This window comes from Eptesicus fuscus, chromosome 9 (assembly GCF_027574615.1).
Source record: "Eptesicus fuscus isolate TK198812 chromosome 9, DD_ASM_mEF_20220401, whole genome shotgun sequence".
NCBI classification, from domain to species: Eukaryota; Metazoa; Chordata; class Mammalia; order Chiroptera; family Vespertilionidae; genus Eptesicus; species Eptesicus fuscus.
In genome coordinates this window covers 11,098,579-11,119,313 of record NC_072481.1, presented here as the reverse complement: position 1 = coordinate 11,119,313, position 20,735 = coordinate 11,098,579, and the positions used below count along the sequence as shown (strand labels likewise).

At 48.1% G+C, this 20,735-nt stretch overlaps 1 protein-coding gene across 3 annotated transcripts in view; it reads left to right on the top strand.

Moving 5' to 3' along the window:
• The first annotated feature begins 1,165 nt into the window (after positions 1 to 1,165).
• Positions 1,166 to 20,735, top strand: part of CAPZB (capping actin protein of muscle Z-line subunit beta) — a 122,756-nt gene continuing 103,186 nt past the window's right edge. Inside the window, exon 1 of one of the 3 annotated variants that reach the window (XM_008148145.3) lies at positions 1,166 to 1,325. In XM_008148145.3, coding sequence (XP_008146367.1) covers positions 1,323 to 1,325 — 3 coding nt within the window. In that variant the 5' untranslated portion in view covers positions 1,166 to 1,322. Of the gene's footprint in view, positions 1,326 to 2,393; positions 2,503 to 20,735 lie in introns of those variants that run through there. The other 2 variants (XM_028155465.2, XM_008148144.3) reach the window with 2 other exon arrangements.

Genomic DNA, 20,735 nt, shown 5'->3' with positions numbered 1-20,735 from the left:
TCCCCATAGGTGACCTGATTTGATTCTCACAAGAGTGAGCAAGCTAGGGAGGGGAGGGTTAGCATCCCAGGTCTCCTGCCTTCTAGAACTAGCTCAACAAATATTTATTGAATGAAGAGGGGGAAAGAAAAAGAATATCGGAGTCATTCTGTGGAGGCAGCCCCACTGGACAAATGGGCTGGTTCTCGGTAGCACGTGTAAAAATACAACCCCTAACATTTCTTGAGCCCAGTTTTCTAATCATTTCCTGTGTCACACTCACAGCTATCCTGTAGCTGGTAGCTAAAAGGACATTTTTATGTCTTGTTCCCCTTTTATCTTTTGGTGCCTCAAATAAGGCCTGGTATAAGTAAGTGCTCAAGGCTCTTTCTTTTTATTATTATTTTAAATTCTCACCTGAGGATATTTTTTCCCATTGATTTCTAGAGGGTGGAAGGGAGGGAGGAGGCAGAGAGAGAGTGAGAAACATCGACCTGAGAGAGACACACAGATTGGTTGCCTCCCCCACGTGCCCCTGCTGGGGCTGGAACCTGCAACCGAGATACATGCCCTTGACCGAGCATCGAACCCCTGACCCTTCGGCCCGACGTTCTAACCATTGAAACAAACTGGCCATGGCCCAAGGCTCTTTTTTTTTAAGAGATCGGGCTCAGGTGCAGCGACTGCTCCAGGTCCCACACGTAGCAGCACTGGTTTTCCATTTCAGGTTCACGCACTACACTCTCTCCGGGCTGGGCCGGGCCCGCGGTAGCACCAGTTCCGGGTCCGCCGCGGGAGTGAGCGCGTGTCCCGGGTGGGGTGGGGAGGGACTGACCCCTCCCAGCCCCAGTGCCTTCCGCATCCGCGCTCGGGAGGTCCGCGGGCACGGGTCCTCCGAGGCCACCCGCTCCTGCAGCCCCAGAGCGGAGGGTCGGATCTGGGTGCGGGCGTGAGTCCTCTCCCGGTGTCAGCTCCAGCGCGGACCGGGCCGCCACGCGGGGCACGGAGCGCGGCCCGCCCACCCCGCCGGCCGCCGCGCCCGGTCCCGCCTGCAGGCCCCGCCCCTCACTTCCCTGATCGGCGCTCCGCCCCCCCGCGCCGCGCTCCATACTTGGCGATCGCCGCGGCCCTGCGCGCTCATTGGCCGAGAGCCGGCTGCGTGGGGGCGGGCCCGGGCCCGGCCGGGGCGGGGAAGGAAGGTGGCGGCGGCCCGGCGCGGGGGGGAGGGGGGCGCTGACCCGGATGTTCACTCCTGGGCACCCGGGGAAGTGGAAGCGCCGGGCCCTGCTGCTGGGGGGAGAGCCACAGACGCCGGGACCGGGACCGCCGCCGCCGCCGCCACCATGGTAAAAGCCCGATGTCAGCCTCCCCCAGCCCCCGGGCCCCCGCCGGAGCTCACGTCCCCTTCCCCGCGCCGAACCCGGTCCGTGAAGGGTGGGTTCTCCCGGGTGGGGGAGGGGCGGGGTCCCGGACCTCAGGTAGACACCATCCCTGCCGGCTCCGGAGGGGCCGCCGGCCCGGGCGGCTCGGGTGGGCAGCGACCCTGCCACCCCTCCCAGTCCCCGCCCTTGGCGTCCCACTCTCCACCTCGGGGTCCAGGCTAGTCTCCCCCATAGCCCACACTGGACCCTCCTGGACCCTGGGCCAGGCACCCTCTCCGGTGACCCAGGCGTGCTCTTCCCTTCTCCTCTCCATGGCCTGGGCCAGGTCTCCATTCCTCTTCCCTGTAGTCTAGGCTAGGCCGTCGTTTCTCCCTCCCATGGCCCAGGCCAGGCCTCTGTCGCCATCCTCTGTGGCCTCAGTCCGGACCCCGTCAACTCTTCCAGTGGCCTCAGCCTATACTTGTTTCCTCTCCTCCATGGCTTCAGCCTGAATCTTCTCTCTTTGGTCATTAGTCTGGACCTCCTCCTCCGCCCATGCCTCCGCTTGGACGTCACCCCACCCCACCCCCCCGTGATCCCCTTCCCAGGACTTCTCACCAGTCTTCAGAGTTGCCCGCGCCAGCCCCCTTCTGCCCTAGGCTTTACCCTCCCTCCAGGGCCCTGCTCCCTGCCCTGCCCCCGTCCCAGGTGGTCCCCTCCCTTCCCCTTCTTCGCCGTCTCTGGGAAGCGAGGGGAGTGGGGAGTGGGGTGGTCCCGGGGTTGTGCTTACGCAGGTTTGAGGGTTGCCCCTTCTGGGGAAGCCGTCTGGGAGGGAGCGAAGGAAGAAGGGCGGGCATCTCTCCCCGGAAGGCAGCGCGGCGCTTTGCGGGCTCTTCCGCGGGCGCGAGGGTGCGATGCTTGCAGAGCGTCCTGCCGGCGGTCGGGCCTGAGTGAGCGGAGGGATGAGGGTGGGGGAGTCCACGGGACAGGGATGAACGCACAATCACCCTTGTGAGGCCGCAGCCCTTGGGGGAACCGGCCGGCCCCGAGGGCAACATACGGCCTGGACACGATGCACCCCAGCAGGCGCAGCCTCCCTTTCCCCCTGAACTGTCAGCTCGTAAGGGTTGGAACTGCTGATTATGGAGGTGTCTTGGATCAGGTGAGCTAGTCTCGGAGGGAGAAGCCAGCTCCACTCGTGGTGTTTGTTTTGGTAATGAAGGCAGGTGCTCTCCGGGCGGCCCGAGGCTTCACACAGGCTCGCACATGTGCACCTGCTCTCCTGTCCACTTTGCCACCTTGTACAGAGCGGGCCCAGCACCTCGGCTGGAAGGGCCAGCGGGCTTCTGCCCCACATGGCCAAGGAGCTCTTGGAGAGGGCGCCGACAGAGCTCTGGCTGTCCACCTGCTCCTCCCACCCAGGCTGGGCAGATATTTGCATGTGGACTTTGGGCTCCAAAGGGTTTGAAGATATTGGTTCCTTGTTTAATTAAGGGATGTTGCTGTTAAACTAGGATGACTAATTCAGACTGTCCCAAGTTTTTTCTTGATGCCTTCCTGTATATTAATTAAAAATGTGGCCGATGCCATTTTCCATGCTGTTGGACTTCTCTTCATTGGCGGAGAACCGGCTGCAGGGGGTGGTGGCCCAGCCCTAGGTCTGTGTGGAGAAAGACACTTCTTAACAGAGTTGGGTGAGGACTTTAAAAGTGGAGTGAGGTTTTGTAAATTTGTTCTTGGGACAAAAGCAGGGGAGAGTGGGTGGGACAAAAGCAGGGGAGAGTGGGTGGGGTTGACAGGTGGGGCTACTCAAAGCTGGGAGGGGCATCTTGCCTTAGCCCTGGGTGCCAGATTCTCCAAATGTGATGGGAAAATGCCCTTAAATGACCCAGGAGGCTTCTGAAAGGATCCGTGTTGGGTCTTATTTGGACAGTCTGCAAGGGCTATGGGAGGGGTGGAGGAAAAGGGCTCCCATATCTTGGGGGGCTATGAGCTTCACCTGTATCAGTTCATTTAATCCATATAGAGCCCTTTGAGGAATTGCTGTTTCCATTTTACAGAAAAAGAATTCTGCTGGGACTCAGAGGGTTGGATAACTTAACCAAGGTGTTGCTCAGTCAGTGGAAGTACTCTAAGCCGGGCAGGCTCTAACTTTATCCTTCCCGTTGTCCCAGGCTGCTTAAGTGTGGGAAGATATAAAGGATACTGTTTAGAAAACATAATAATGGGGTGCTCAGAGACGCAGCATTTACCGTCCTCTACTCTACCAGCTGAGCTATTGAGGGAAGCACAGGAGCGTTTATTGACTGTGGATTGTGTGCTGGGTCCTTTGCATAGGGGACTCTGTTTAATAGTGAAATAGTAGTATGGTGATGCAGGCATAGTTAGCTGGGGCCGGAACGGGAGCTCTTTGAGGGAAGGGATTTTTGTCTGTGTTTTCCATGGCTCTATCCCTGGCACTGAAGGAAGTGGCTTGGAGTGCTCTTTTTTGGGGGGGGTGTCTATGTCCATGAACTTAGTCTCTTGGAGTTCATACTCATTCTCTCAGTGACTTGTTCTTAGTACAGCCCTCGGTTGATAAGTAATTTCTGACTGCTTATTGTCAAATTTATCCTCTACCAGAATACTCTGACATAAACTGTGTAGACAGTTGGGGTAGGACAGAAGTGGTGGTATGGGGTTGCAGCATAGGTAAATGAATTAAGAACACTGTGGTTTTTATTGAAGGTAGAGCAACTAGCTAGAGCTTGGTTATCCATGGAGGAAACTAGCGGTTTGAGAATCTGAAATGCATTGGACTTTGGAGTAAATTCCATGATTTTTGTTGGCATCAGTTAAGAATGCATAGGCAAATGGAATTTATATGCATTCCCTTAGCAGGTAATAATCTCACCACTGTTTGTAAGTGCTTTATAGTTTAAAGCATTTTTCCTTACACAGCTCTAGCTTCTAACTTAGGAATTATCACTCTAACTCGGAGTTAGGATTCTGTACTGGTGGTGGGGCTGTCCCAGGGAAGGGGCAGGTGCGGCCCCCTTATGAGTTGGCTCTCTGACTAACAGATGGTTTTGCCTGACAGAAGCTGATAGGTGATGCCTGTCATATTATTACAAAGTGAAACAGTATAGTTAACACTAATGTGTCTTGGCTGGTCTCCTGGTGTGGGTAGATACATCCCTCATGGATATATACAGCCCTGTTCATTTAAATCCAGTTGGCCTCTGTTTGGTGGAATGCTTGAAAAAGTAGCCAACGATTGATAGTTTGAGATTAAGGAGATGATAAATCATACATCCGAAAGCAGATATTCTTGTGTATAACTTGGAAGTCCTGTATTTCTCTTACGTTCTGTGGGGGGAGGGAAGAGGACAGATGACTGACAGCACAGAGAAATGGCTGGGGAGCTGCCTCGACCATTGACACTCCTGTTTCCCAGTTGGGGAAATGTTTGCTGTCAGGCAAATACAAGTTAGGCACATGCAGAAGGGTGTTGGGGGCTACCTGAAGCTACAGGATAACATCAATTCACCGCATATTTGTTAACTGCCTTCTCTGTGCTGCTTTACGTGCTGAGGACACAGTGATGAGCAAGACAGGCAAAGGTCTGTGCCCTCACAGCTTACATTATTGGGGTGGAGGAGGGGCACATCTAATATGCCTAAAGTCTAAGGAGGAAGAGCCTTGTTTAATGTAATTATAAGCACATCTGGGTGAGATATGGCAGGAGACTTAAGAGAAAGTTGGGGCTTGCGCCAGGCTTCACTCCCAGATCTTTTGGAGCGGTACCTGCCCTCGTCTCTGCCATCACTGTGGAAGTGAATTGCAGTGCACATCGTCTGTTCCTCTGCAGAACAGAAGCTCTCCCATCCACGAAGTCCTACCCTTCTAACCTGGGTAGCTACCATTGACGGAGGGTCTATTGTGGCCCAGAAACGTGACTAGGTTATACCTTATCCTCCGTTTTACTTACAAGGAACCTGAAGCTTGAGTGAGAAGTTGAGTGACCAGTGTGAAAGGCAGGCCTGGGACGCAGATCTGGTTCCACCTGACACCTGTGTGGACGCTCACTGTGTTCCTCAGAAACAGTGAGCACCGGGCTGTAGGGGTACAGGATTTTGTCCCATTTCTCTTTGCAGCAGATCCCAAGGAAAGTAGGGTGCAGAAGCCCAAAGGATGCAATGGCAAGATCACCTGTATTAGGACCAGCTAGAGCAATGCCATTTCCAAACCTGGCCTTTACAGGTTAATGTTTCGGTGTAAGGAGGCGGACATGACGTTTAAATGACACCAGGTACGTGCCATGCACTGCACTAGGTGCTTTAGCCTAGTGCCGTGGTTGGCAAACTGCGGCTCGCGAGCCACATGTGGCTCTTTGGTCCCTTGAGTGTGGCTCTTCCACAAAATACCACGGCCTGGGCAAGTCTATTTTGAAGAAGTGGCGTTAGAAGAAGTTTAAGTTTAAAAAATTTGGCTCTCAAAATAAATTTCAATCGTTGTACTGTTGATATTTGGCTCTGTTGACTAATGAGTTTGCCGACCACTGGCCTAGTGTATCCTCCTGCAACAGCCTGGCCAGGAGGGTTCAGCCTTAGGAGGGAGGCAGCATAATTTAAGAAGTTAGGACTTAGGAGCCAGACTGACTGCCTTGGGATAATAACAGTACCTCCTAATAAGGCTTTTGTGAGGATTAAATGAGATAATAATGCATGTCAAGTACTTCAAACAACATCTGGCACATAATTATGTAAGTATTAACTATTATTCTCATCACCATTTTTCAGATGCATGTTCAAAGGGGTATGTGGTTAGTCCCTCTAATAGCTACTAAGTGGAGGAACTGGGTTTTCTGACTCCGGAGCTCGTCCCCTTTCCTCCACTCCTTCTGCCTACTGAAGGCTTATTTCAAGTTGGCTTGGCTTTGGGCCATGCCTTGAAGGAAGACTTTCCCTAATGGAGCCTGAGGCTCTACTTCACCACAGAACTCAAGGCTCCTGTGCCTGGTGGAGCCCCCAGGCTTGGAAGAAGAGGGTCAGGACTGGGGACAGCATATGGGAGCTCTGTGAGAGCAGGGACCTTGTCTGCTTGGTTCTCATTAACTGCCCCGCACCTTGCACTGGTCGCCTGGTGCTTGGTAAGCGCTTCATGAGCACTGAGTGAATGAGTGGTGTGAGCAGAAAGGTGGCTGCGTTTTGTTTGCTGCCTGTTCCACAGAACATGGGCCTGGCAGATTTGGGTTGGAGTCCTGTCTCTGCCACTCAGTATGTGACCTAATCTCCCTTTGCCTCAGTTTCTTCTTTTTCAAATTTTTTTATGATTGATTTTTAAATTTTATTTGAGAGAGAGAGATAAACATTGATTTGTTGTTCTACTTATTTATTCATTCATTGGTTGTTTCTTGTATGTGCCCTGACCGGGGATGAACCCGCAATCTTGGTGTATCAGGAAGGGAAGACGCTCTAACCAACTGAGCTCCCCGGCCAGGGCCTCAGTTTCTTGAGGGTAACATTTTATAGGGATGCCAGGCGAAAGAAATGAAATGTGTAATGTACTTAATCTGGTACCACAGTAAGTGGTAGCTGTGATCACTATTTGCCTTATTCTGCTTTCCATAGAGTAAGGGACACAAATAGAAGCCATAATCCCTGTCCTCTAATCCAAAAGGGGAGGCAAGATGCATGGAGAAAGTTAAGTGCAGCAGGAAGGAAGTGGTAATAGGAAAGACGGAACAAGGGGCCACGCCTGCCATCTCTGCAGGCTTGACTTGCATTCCACCTCCTCCAGGAAGCCCTGTAGACCAGCGGTTGCCAACCTTTCGGACCTCATGGACCACCAGTGGTCCGCAGACCACCAGTTGGCGACTGCTGCTGTAGACCACTCCAGCCTACACTCGTGAAGCCCGGGGAAACCTTGCCCAGGCAGGGAGGATGGGGTTGGGTGCAGTCAGGGAGAGGCCATTCTAGGTAGAGGTCTGGAACCAAAAGCAAGGTCAGGGGTCTGGTCTGCCTTGTGAGTTTGGGGACCAGCCACGGAGGAGACAGAGCGAGTTTAGGGACCTCAGTCTGGGGAGTGAGTTGTGGAGCGCCTGAGTTGCTAGGCTAAGGAGTTTGCATTTGATCTGAGACAGTGTGGAGCCAGTTACATTTTTGACAGGGCAGGTAGAAATTTGAGGAGGCTGGCAGAGAGGCGGTATTTTAGGAAGAGTCATCTGGCTGGGGTTTGCAGGAAGGATTCGGGAAGTCAAAGAGGCATTTGCAAGCATCAGCTGTGCGGCTACAAAGGTCCTGGCCACTGTGCGACTGTGGATATGGAAAGGAAGGAATGGTTGAGAAAGATAGGGGCAGAATGAGACGTTGTGATTTACCACCTCTGGGGCTGAGGGTGACGCTTCTGTCCCCAGAGAGCCCATGAAGGCATTCTGATAAGATGGTTTATCATTGACCAGCAACTATTTCTGGTCAGTTTAAATCCTAAGATAGTGGTGTCTGCAAAGCCTGATATCCTATTAACAACTGACTGGGGATTTCAGTCTGGATAGCCCAGTGATTCATCTGCCCAGCCATTCTCTGTCTGTTGTGGCATCAGATTTCTGCTCATTTTGCATGGCATGAGCCTTGGGCTATAATCAGGAGGTCAGGGTTTGATTCCCGGTCAGGGTATATGCCCAGGTTGCGGGCATGATCCCCGGTGGGGGGTATGCTAGAGGCAGCTGATCACTGATTCTCATCATTGATGTTTCTCTCTCTCCCTCTACCATCCTCTCTGAAATCAATAAAAATATATTTTAAAAAATTTGCACGGCATTAGACTCTGGGCAAAAGGATGTCGTAGCCACCCAGTCTGCTGAGGAGGACAGGGACCAGAGCTGCAGAGTGGAGGTGCTACATGGTGGCTGTAACAGTGACAGGAGGTCTTTTGAACAGACCACTTTTTAATACCCAAAGCACCCCTGTGAAGCAGGTTCTCACCCTCAGTCCACAGGCGAGGAAACCAGTGCTTCCTGGGTAGTGACTCGCTTGTGCTCTGGGCACCAGGCACCTCGGTCTCTGGTGTTCTTTTCATTAGGTCACCCATTCATGGACGCTCTCGGAGCAGTCAGATAGGCCTGTTAGAATGTGAGTCTTAGTGTTAAATGGAGGAGGCAGATGGAGCAGGTAAATCTGACATTGTGACTGACTTGGGCATGAGTGCAGAACCAGGGTGGTGAAATTCCAACACAAGTGGGCATGGGGGCCCGCTCGCCTTTCCCTGCCCCTCCTGTCCCGATGTCTCTGCAAATCTGTGGAGAGGAGCCTTCATCTACAACTTCCCAGTGATAAATGCCCTGACCAGTAGTCATATTTCTTCCAAGGCAGCAACCCTGGTGGTTCCATCCACTTGTCCTATAGGGATTATTGTGAGGATTAGGTCAGTGGTCGGCAAACTCATTAGTCAACAGAGCCAAATATCAGCAGTACAACGATTGAAATTTCTTTTGAGAGCCAAATTTTTTAAACTTCTTCTAACGCCACTTCTTCAAAATAGACTCGCCCAGGCCGTGGTATTTTGTGGAAGAGCCACACTCAAGGGGCCAAAGAGCCGCAAGTGGCTCGCGAGCCGCAGTTTGCCGACCACGGGATTAGGTGAGTTTATGTGCAGAAAGTGTAGACTCTGCCTGGACCTTTGTAATTACAGCAGGAGTGTTGGTTGTTATATGATTATTTTATCAATACAGATGGCTGATAGGTGGTGTTTCATTGAACCTCCCAGCCAACCTGGAAGGCAAGTGATAGCCCCTTATTCTGCCGAGACCCCCAAAGAGGTAGATCCCTTGCCCAAGGATGGCAGTCTTAAGGGCTTCCAGCCCAGTGTTTTCTGGCTGAAAAGTTCTTATTGCAGATGACAAGCAGTTGTTGCCACTGGCTCAGACCCTGAACTTCTCCAACCACTGCTTATACTGCTCTGTGAAGCTTCCTCTTTTAGCACTCAACTCAGCACCACCCTTCTGAGTTCGGATCTGATCTGAAACCATTATATTATTTAACATTATTTGGCCTTAACTATCTCAGAGGTTTTCATAAAAAGATTTAGGCAGAGGACTCATTACATTTACCAAGTGAAATATCTTTTATTAAAACTATTAAGGTCATGAAAAAATGCTTTTGCACTTACCTTTCTTCTGGGATATGTGAATAGCGAGCCGTCTCGTGTTGGAATTGAGCATTTCTTGGTGATGCCCAATGCCCTTTTCCCTTCCCATTCGTAGCCATGATTGGTAGACAGGAGCAAGTGTGGATTACTCACCTCTGATGTTGCTACTCAGGTTTCTCCATTATGAGGCTTTGGCCCTGATGGGTGTATCTGGCTTCGCTTGGACAAGGCTTCCAGGATACAATTTTGTGCTGAGAAAACGAAAGGAGGAGCTTTTATCCGCCACACACTCCCAGTGAAGTCTGATTTCAGGCCGCTGTGGCCACTGAAGGAGCTACTCTTGAATGTTCCCTGTCTCATATCTGGCTTGTTTTTTAACAGTCTTTGCTTCTCTGCTGAGTATAAGTGCACTGTCCTTCCTTGTGTATTCACCTTCAGACAGCTCCCATCTTGAAATCTCTTTCAGCCATAGTGGGTGTGGACCCCTGGTGGTCTCTGACTTGTATCAAGTGGAACACTCATGGACCAGAAATTGGAGGTGGCCTGAGGTAGCAGTCTCATCCCTTACGTTATTAAGTAGTCCTTCCTGGATGCTCTATTAGTCACAGCAATAGCACCTTCCTTCTGCCAGTGTCTCTGCTGGATACTCACAGTCACTATCTCCAACTCTCTCAGCTCCACCCCTGGGAAGCTGTTTCCTCATTGTGAAGTTCAGGAAACTGTGGCTCAGAAAGGTTTAGTGACTTGCCTCAGGGCCCCCAGCTGGTTAGTGGCAGCTAGTTAGTGGATCCAGGTCTATCCCACTCAAAAGCTCATGCTTATTCAGTTCCGCTGTCTTGCCTCTCATATACATGGACTCACCAGGACTCTTATTTTATGGATGAGGAAACTGGGATTGGGAGAGGTTCACCTATAGGTCTGTCTGACTACAGTGGCCAAAGTCTGGGTTTAGGTTAAAAGTTAAAGTTTGTGGGGGTTTTTTAGTTTGAATTGTTAAATGAAAGCAGCTGGAACTTTCTGAGCTGTGGTCTCTTTTTGGAAAGAAACCTGCTAAATCTTCAAGTGTTAGACATGCCTTAGGCTGCCATCTGTAGGGTGCACCTTTGCTTTCTGGACAGCACAGTTATTCTTTGTCACATCCTCGTCATTGTGACAGCCCCTTCTCTACCACTGTTGGTTGTTGAATGAATGGATGAATGAATGGATGTATGTCTAGTAAGCCCTTAATAAATGTAAGGGCTCCTCCTCCATTAGGTTGAACCACATGAAATGGCTGTTTTCTATGTCAGAAATGGTTGAATATCAGCAGTTCATGTAGTTCAGCCTAAAACAGACTAAACACTAGGGCATTTGAGTCTGGTGTGAGGCTTTCTAGCAGTGTCCAGATCTCCCTTTGGACTTGAGCCCTTGGCTTCTCATGAAGTCAGTGTGGGCTCCTCGTCAGTCAGTGTCACTTCAGGTAGGAAGGACAAGCACAGAGGGAGCTGAGCGGGTCTGCCTCCAAGATGAGGTCAGCACATTCTTCATGCGTTCAGCCACTGCTGGCATTGAGACTGGAGGTGCTGGCAGTGGCGGGATCAGGGCTTGGGGGGAACAGGGATCTTAATTGCACTGGCATTCATTGATGACTCTGTACATGGTAGACACTGGGCACTTGGCCCAAAGTCACACAACTAGCCATCCTGGGAGCTTTTGAAAGATCCTAGGCAGTTTTGATTCTAGAGTTCAGGGGCAGTGAAGGGCAGGTTCTGGAGCCAGACTGCCTGGGTTCAGGTCCAAGCCCGTAGACTTGGGCAGCTTCCTTCACTCTCTGCCTCAGTTTCCTTGTCTCACAGTGAAGTGGTGAGAATAAAAGTGTCTATTTCTGATGGATTTTATGAGGATTAAATGAGTTAATACATATAAATCCAGACACATGGTAACAGTAACTATTATTATTACTTAAAATATATTTTTACTGATTTCAGAGATGAAGGGGGAGAGAAAGTGCGATCGAAACATCAATGATGAGAGAGAATCATTGATTGGCTGCCTCCTGCACACTCCACACTGGAGATCGAGCCTGCAACTTGGGCATTGTGCCCTGACTGGGAATCTAACTGTGACCTCCTGGTTTGTAAGTCGATGCTTAATCACTGAACCATGCCAACTGGGCTTTAAAATTTTTTAAAATTTATTATTATTATTTTTTTAGTAACTATTATTTTTTTTTCATATATTTTTATTGACTTTTTACAGAGAGGAAGAGAGAGGGATAGAGAGTTAGAAACATCGATGAGAGAGAAACATCGATCAGCTGCCTCTTGCACACCCCCTACTGGGGATGTGCCCGCAACCAAGGTACATGCCCTTGACCAGAATCGAACCCGGGACCCTTGAGTCCGCAGGCCGACGCTCTATCCACTGAGCCAAACCGGCTTCGGCAGTAACTATTATTATTTACATCAGTAATAACACTGTGTGATTATTACTGACACAGACTCTTAGCATGCTGTGAGAGCCAAGAGAGACTGCAGGTGTGGAAACGGTTGGAGAGAGTTTGGACCGCGTGTTGATGCTCTATTCTGAATTGGAGGCATTGCTTTTCCCACAGCTCAGTGGAAAGCCTTGTTGGTTATGGGCCTTGCAGAGCATACACCTGCCTCTCTGTGAACAAGTTGTTTCAAGTGGCACTGCCAGGTTATAATAAAAGTCACTCTTCTGGAAAATGGCTTAATTTTTTTTCTTTCTCTTGTTATGAGTGGCCAACCTTGGAGTGCCAGTTACATTTGGTACCTAGGGCCTTTGAGAGGAGCAGGACCTGGTGCTAATCAGTGACCCTCATCTCAGCCCCCGTTCCCCAGGTCCTGTGCTTATTTTTTGATCAATTTTCTCCTTTTTTCGGAAGGTGACAGGCAAGTTGTAAGAGGTACTGTACTCTTTGTGACCCACCAGAGACCTGTAAGATTCTGCTGCCTCAGGGTTTTAATGTTTTATTTTAAGGGCATGTGTTTGATTTTAAGGCATGTGGAATGTTTGGGTATATGAAGGAGGCAAGATAAAGGAAATGGTAAAAAAACAAACAAAACCAATTGTTGGAAGGCGGCCTGGTATAGGATAGTGGAAGGAGACTCCTGGATCTGAATCCCTCTGGATCTGAATCCCACTGTGTGGCTGCTTCTGTACTGTGTGAGCTTGAACTAGGTACATCATCTCTCTGAGCCTCTACTTCCTAATCAGTAAAGTGGACATAATATTCCCTTCACAAGGTAGTTGACAGTATTAAATAAGAATAATGTAAACGGAGCGCATGTTAAAATGCAAGAATGAGCTTGCAGCTTCTCATTTAAAAGGGAGCCTCATTTCCCACATAGTAACTTCTAACTATATTTCCCACATAGTAACTTCTAACTATGCTCACGGTTTTGGAATCACTTTTGAGGCCTTGAGTACTGTAGGGTGTTTTTTTTTCCCCCTTCTCTGCCCTCCCTCCTCTTCTCTGTGTGCATCCAGGTGGACTCTGAAATGATGAACAGAGTATGGGGTTAATAGCTGTCAGTGACCATGCTAGCATTTGAACTTGGGGCCAACTTACTCCATGCCCTGGCTGTGTCTTACTTGCAGCGAGGGCCAGACCTAAGCAGAGAGGCCATAGTTACTGCTTACATAGATAGCCAACAGAAAACTAATTAGTCCAATCCCAAGAGGTGCAGCCACATATACAGAGGTTTTTTTTTAATCTCAGAGCGCTATGCTGTGCATGTCAACACCTGCTCACAAGATGGGCAGGATCTCCACGTCCTAAGTTCATGGCAGCCTGTATTACCTTTCATCATATTTGGCAATAGTTGAGATTCCTGGGAAATGGGTCCAGTCTTCACATTTCCTTAATCACTTTGATTTCTTCATTCCTTCTTTTAAATAACTTCCTCCAGAGGCATTTATCTGGTAGCTAGAATTCCCTTGTCCTTTGCCTACGATAAAACTGGCTGGATAGGTGTGTTTATTTTTCTCCCCATGTTGATGGACTATGGTTTCTGGGCTTGCTGAATTCCAGATGGAGAGCACACTGAAGCATTGTGGGAATTTCCCCCAGGATCATGCTTTTATTTTGATAACCATGGTATTTGTTTGGTACATATTGATTGTTGAGGAAGCATTTCCTGAGATAACAGACAAGAACTGGTTGCCATGGTCCCTAAGGAAGGGCCCTCCCATCATATGACTAACTGGCAGAACATGGACACATAAATAGTGTTGGACCTTTCTGGGATGCACTCCGAGGGCTTTATGAGGCTTGACTGTTACTCCAGCACCCCCGGAGGCATTGTATTAACAAATAAAATTCTGTGAGTTGAATTCCATTACATGCCATATTCTTTACGGAGAGAAAACATTATTTCCAAGCCTCAGGTGATGGTCTGTGTTGGAACAAGCACAACCAGATTCCAAACCACTGAAGCCTTCAGTAGGCCCCCAGAGTTAATAAGGAAAGGAAGGCCGTAGCATCCCTTAGTACATACTTCAGTTGGCACTTCACATGCATTATCCTATAGCAGTCCCCACTATCCGCAGGGGATTTGTTCCAAGACTTCCAGTGGGCCTTAGCTGGTTTGGCTCTGTGGATAGAGCATTAGTCTGCGGACTAAAGGGTCCCGGGTTTGATTACGGTCAAGGGCATATGCCCAGGTTGTGGGCTCAATCCCCAGTGGGGGGCATACAGGAGGTAGTCAGTCAATGATTCTCTCTCATCATTGATGTTTCTCTCTCTCTCTCCCTCTCCCTTCCTCTCTGAAATTAATTTTAAAAAAATATATATATATACATATACATATATAAAATACTTCCAGTGGATGTATGAAACCAGGATCGTACTGAACCCTATATATGCTATGTCTTTTTCTATACATACAGGGTGGGGCAAAAGTAAGTTTACAGTTGAGTATGCTAAACAGTTTATTCTTGTATTATTTATTAATATATTCTTGTATTATTTATTAAATATTTTCCATATGAACAACTGTAAACCTACTTTTGCCCCACCTTATACATACCTTTTCACTTAAAGGAAACTCTTATAGCTTCTCTTTGTCATATCCGAATTGCTAGCATTACTACTTTTCTGCTTTGGGGTCATTATTAAGTAAAATAAGGCTGACCTGAACACAAGCATTGTGATTCCTCGATAGTTGATCTGATAACCAAGGTGGCTACTAAGTGACTAATGGGTGGGTAGCATATGCAGGAAATAGTGGATAAAGGGATGATTCACATTCAGGCAGATGGAGCAGATATTGGAGATGTCATCACACTACTCAGAACAGTATGCCATTTAAAACTTATGAATTGTTTATTTCTGGAATTTTTCACTCAGTATTTTTGGATCACAGTTGACTGCAGGTAACTGAAACCACGGGAAGTAAAACTGTGGATAAGGGGGAACTACTGTATTTTTAGCAGTTTAGTTCCCAGAATTCTCCTAGCATGAGATCTTATGAATTTAGGATCCTGTGACATTACGTAAATTATAAATTATATAAATTTAGAAACGTATGTAAATTGCTAATAAGTTGCAGAGCCAGCTGCTCTGACTTTAAACCTTATGCCTTTGACCTCTGTTATGTTGTGGAATTGTTACTGCTTAAGCAGGGCCTGTGGCTTGTTCAGATCCCACAGTAAGTCAATCACTAGGCAGCTGGGGCGAGGGTCCTGTGCCTAACACTTTAGAATCTGGACTCTACACTCCGAGGTAGGCCACTGTTTCATCTGCCACATAAACTTAGGCCCATTTGAAAACATATTTGAACGTGCTTCTCCAGATGCATGAAAAGACCGCACTTTCCAATGTGATGCTGTGAAAGAGCTTTCTGGCAATTGGGTTGACCAATCCAGAAAGCTAGTGCTCTGAGGAGGGACAGGTCTGGATTCAAACCCAGGCCCCTTTAAATCTATAGCTCCTCTTTTGTTATAATGTACATAGGAGACATGAATCAAAGTAGCAAATATCCACGAAAAAGTGGATGTTCACCTGTAGGTTAAAAAATGATCTTACATCAATACACCAGGATGTATTGCAGCCCTTAAAATGTGAAACATGAAGACTATGTAGCAATGTGGAAAAGGTTTGTTGAATAAAGTAGAGTCCTCATAGCTGGGTAAAATGTTCACATTAGAATACCTACCTCATGGGGTTGTGGTGAGGATTAAACAAGCAAACAGTTTGTAAGTCCTTTACTCTCTGTTAGTTGCAGTGGATATCTGTGTCTGTCTATCTCTGTCTGTCTGTCTGTGCACATACACATAGATGTGTGTATATGTTTCCTTTCTTTCAAGATGCCTTTTTAAAAAAAATATTGATTTCAGAGAGGAAGGAGAGGGAGAGAGAGATAGAAACATCAATTATGAGAGAGAATCATTTTTGGCAGCCTCCTGCACACCCCCTACTGAAGATCAAGCCCTGACTGGGTCTCAAACTGTGACCTCCTGGTTCATAGGTCACTCAATCACCGAGCCACACCGGCCGGATACTTTCTTAAGATAAATCCTCAGGAGTGGGATTATCTGGCTGACAGGAACTTTTGTCTCCACAGTTTTCCCAGTTACTTTGCTCTTACAGTGTTGTCTTAGTATCTGTGGCCTCAATGGCTGATCTCCAGGGCCCTCTGATCTGACCTTGTCCTCCCTGCCCAGCAAGCTTCATTTCCTCAATGTGGCTCCCTGTTCTGGCCGAGAGCTCCTTGCTAATTAACTTTTCTTTACATTGTCTATTTTTAAAAGTAAATTAATTAATTAATTAAAATCCTCACCTGAGGGTATTTGATTGATTTTAGAGAGGAAGGGAGGGAATGATTAAGAGAGAGAGAGAGAGACATGGATGTGAGAGGAACATCAAGTTTCTCCTGTATTTGCCCCAACCAGTGGTCAAACCCACAACCTAGGTATGTGCCCTGACAGGGAATTGAACCCATGACCCTGTATTGTACTGGACGGAGCTCCCACCAACTGAGCCACCTGGCCAGGGCTAAAGTAAATTAGGAGGGGAACTTTGTCATTACCATAAATGGAAAATCAGTATCAATTGTCATAAGTAGCAAGTAAAAATTGAATAAACGTATGTAACTGTTGATATAAAAGACTTTCATCTGTGGGCCACGAGTGTCTGGCTTGTTTCTGTCTCTGGGCCTCAGCTTGCAGCATCTCCCTTCTTGCCTTCCTCCTTTCTTCCGGTGTCTATCCCACTTACCTTCCAGGACCTGACTCCACCAAACACCTCTGACTGCCACAGCCCTCCACATCTGTCTGCCCTTCCATCCACCCATCCTTCCAAAAGAACATTTAACAATGGTGTGTGCTCCCATTGGGCTAGGCATAAAGATACTTTCCATATCTACAAGGAGACTGTTCAGGTGGGGACCGTCAGACAGAAGAACCTGTGGAATGGGAGGTAATTGGTGGAAGGGTTTGTGTGCAGGTGCGTTAAAAAAGGTGTCTGGCCGAGGGGGTTCAAGGCTGGGATCCCAGAGGGAGGTGTTTTGTTGGAGCCAATATGAGAGGACTCATTTGTCAGGAGGATGAGGAGTGGGTATAGACATGGCAGGAGGAGAGAAGAGCATGTGCCAGAAGTCGGGTAACCAACAGTAATTTAGGGGAACCAACAGTAATTTAAACTCACTGCCAAATGAGAAGACTCATATGAAATCTTTAACTTGGTCATGTGTCCTAGTTATCCCAAGAGCTAAGAGTGCCAAGTAGCCCTCCTGGCTCCTGGAGGGGGTGCCAGCCTGCTGGAACCTCAGAGAAGGTGATGGTGGTGGGTGTGGTGGCAAAGAGGTTCACTTTCTAGGCCTAGTTCTATCAGAACTGTTTGCTCTTTGGACCATTAAAGGGAGTGAGTATGACTGTTCTGGGCTTAGGTGAGTTCACATGAGTATTTAGCATGAGAAATAAATTGTAAAGGAAATTAGCTTGTGTAACTGTCATATCTTTGGAAAACCACAGGTGCTTACGGAGTCTTTTTCTTTTTTTTTTTAAATACATTTTTATTAATTTCAGGGAGGAAGGAAGAAGGAGAGAGAGATAGAAACATCAATGATGAAAGAGAACCATTGATTGGGTGCCTCCTACACGCTCCCCACTGGGGATTGAGCCCGCAACCTGGGCATGTGCCCTTGACCGGAATCGAACCTGGGACCCTTGAGTCCGCAGGTTGACGCTCTATCCACTGAGCCAAACCGGCTAGGCTGCTTACTGAGTCTTCATGGTCCTTCTGTGTAAGTGAGGCTTGGTGAATGGGCCTCTGACCTGTTTTGAAGAATGTCCAGTTTACTGATGTGGGGGGGGGCAGCAGCACAAGTTACAGTGTTTGCTTAGAACACATTTTATTAAAGCCCTTTTTGCTTTTACCTTCTCTGGTCCCCTTGTCTTCTAGATTCCAACACCCCCCAATAATATATTGCTTTGAACTTTTTTATAAGAATATGCAGATTTGCATAAAAAGGAAAGCTAATGAGTTCTTCCTTCTTATGTTCTGGTAGTGCTATTAGCAGACAATAAGGACTTAGAAAACTAAAACCATTGTTTAAGAACAGAAATTAGACTTTGGTTAAGGAGGTCTTCACTTTTGTCCACTAGAACTTTCCGTGATGATGGAAATGCTCCATCGGTATCCATTAGCCATGTGTGGCTCTTCACTAGTGTGGCTAGTGGGATCAAGGAACTAAGCATTTAATTTTAGTAAATTTTAGTTAACTTAAATTTAAATAACCACGGGTGGCTAGTGGCTACTGTACCAGACAGTGCAGGTCCCGATGGGTGTTGACTCCCATTGAGAAATTGTCTTTAACTTATTCTAGAGCCATAGGGAGTAATATCATTAAGCTGGGCTATTTTAAATGATTTCTAAGCAAATTAAGCAAATACGTTATGTCATACTAGAGGCCTGGTGCACGAAATTTGTGCACTGGAGGGGGGAGTCCCTCAGCCCGGCCTGTACCCTCTCGCAATCTGGGACCCCTCAGGGGATGTTGTACTGCCGGTTTAGGCCTGATTCCACAGGAATCCCTGCAGGATTGGGCCTAAACTGGAAGTCGGATATCCCTCTTGCAATCCAGGACCGCTGGCTCCTAACCACTTGCCTGCCTGCCTGCCTGACTGCCTCTAACCACTCGCCTGCCTGCCTGCCTGTCACCCCTAACCACCTCTGCATGCCTGCCTGATCGTCCCTAACTGCTCACCTGCCTGCTTGATCACCCCTAACTGCTCACCTGCCTGCTTAATCAACCCTAACTGCCTCTGCCTTGGCCCCCACTCCCCATGGCTGCCGTCTCTGCCTCGGCCCCCACTGCTGCGGCTTCATCCAGAAAGTGGTCCGGAAGGACATTCGGAATGACGTCCTGGAGGTGATTCAGCTGTCCGGTCTAATTAGCATATTACACTTCTGTTATTATAGATGGGGTATTATTTATACACTATATTCAGTGGGTGCCCACTATTTATAAGGCATTGTGGTAAGTGGATAATCAGAAGTTATTTAATACTAGAGGCCTGATGCACAAAATTCGTGCAAGAGTATGCTTTTGCAGCCCTGGCTGCCTCGGCCGGCCCTTGCAGCCCTGGCTTCATCCGGAAGGTGGTCTGGAAGGTCGTCCGTATAGTCCTTCTGCTGTTTGGCCGTTCGGTCGATTTGCATATCACACTTTTATTATTATAGATACTTCCTTGGGCATCAGTTTCCCCATCTGTAATGAGGGTATTGGGTTAAGTGGGATTTTTAAAGTCCTTTCTTGTGCAGCTATATTAATGATTTTGATTTTTGTCTTTAATAGCAATAGCACTTATTTATTGAATACTCCTGTGTGCTGGGAAGAATATTCAAGACATTAAGTAAATGTGTTACCTCATTTAAATGTAATAATTTAGTCTTCATTTGTTCCAGTGAGACTGTGTGTTATCTTTATTTCGTAGATGAGGACATTGAGGCTCAGTGAGATTAAGTAATTTACTTGTAGTTACGTTGCCAGTTATCTGTAGAGTTCAGGTGCCCACTCAGGGATGCCTCATTCCAGCTCATCTTCAGTTAAATCTTTGTTTATGCAGAGGCTATTTTAAAAATAGATCCATCTTCATAAGCATTTACAACGCTTGTTTTACGTAAAAGTTCTATCATATTTTTTAAAAAAATAGACTTCGCTGTAGTGCTCACGTCAGGAGTCAGTGGCTGTGAGTGGTTAGGAGTGAAGAGAGCAGGTGACATGGGTGGAGGCCAGCTCATCTGGCAAGCCCGTGTCCTCTTCCTCCACCATATCCATGAAAGGCCTGCTATGAACACGCTCCTACTGGGATGCTGCCTGGATGCCCATGCTCAGCTCAGGCTAGGCAAACTTCAGCTTCTGCCGGGGGCTCCAGGGAAGGGGGTGTGCTGGGGGAGAGAGGCAGAGGCAGAGTGTGGTTCTAAGACATTCTCTTGTTCCCATGTGCCACAAGGTAAGAGACCTATGGCGAAGCCACCAGTTTGGAGCCCAAAAGTTGACTCCACTTGTTCACTGGCTGGGCAATCATGTGCAAGTCATTTCACCTCTCAGAGCCTGTGAGGATCCATTCCCATATCCACCAATAATATATATTTTTTTAATTTCTTTATTGATTAAGGTGTCACATATTTGTCCTCATCCCCCCCATTCCCATCCCATACCCCTCCCCATGGATGCCCCCACCGCCCTGTTGTCCTTAACCATTGGTTAGGCTCGTATGCATGCACACAAGTCCTTTGGTTGATCTCTCCCCCCTACCCCCACCCTCCCCTACCCTCCCTCTGAGGCCCGACAGTCCGATCGATGCCTCCTTGTTTCTGGGTCTGTTCTTGTTCATCAGTCTATGTTGTTCATCCCAATAATACTTCTGGAAACTCTCCCATAGCTCACTCTATTCTGGGTCCTGGGGGTCCAGCAATGAATAAGAGAAAGCTCTGCCTTCATAAAGCCTGCATTCTGATTGATGATGAGCTTACTTTTCTTCCATCCTTGAAATAGAGGTGCCAGTCTCTAACCTACCTCGAGGGTTTAATTTGAAGAATAAATGAGATACCTGACTAACACACAGCTCCTGGTGCCCCTCCCCAGAGATGGTTCCATAAGGCCAGTACTCTGTCCTTTTGTGGACCTTTTCCTAGAGACTTGGGCTTCAGCCTGCAGCTGGCCCTCATAGCTGTTCTGCGAGGGCAGTACCCTCTATAGCTGCGTAGTAGGACACATGATATGGTGAAGCACCTAGCACAGTGCCCAGCCTGTGCTG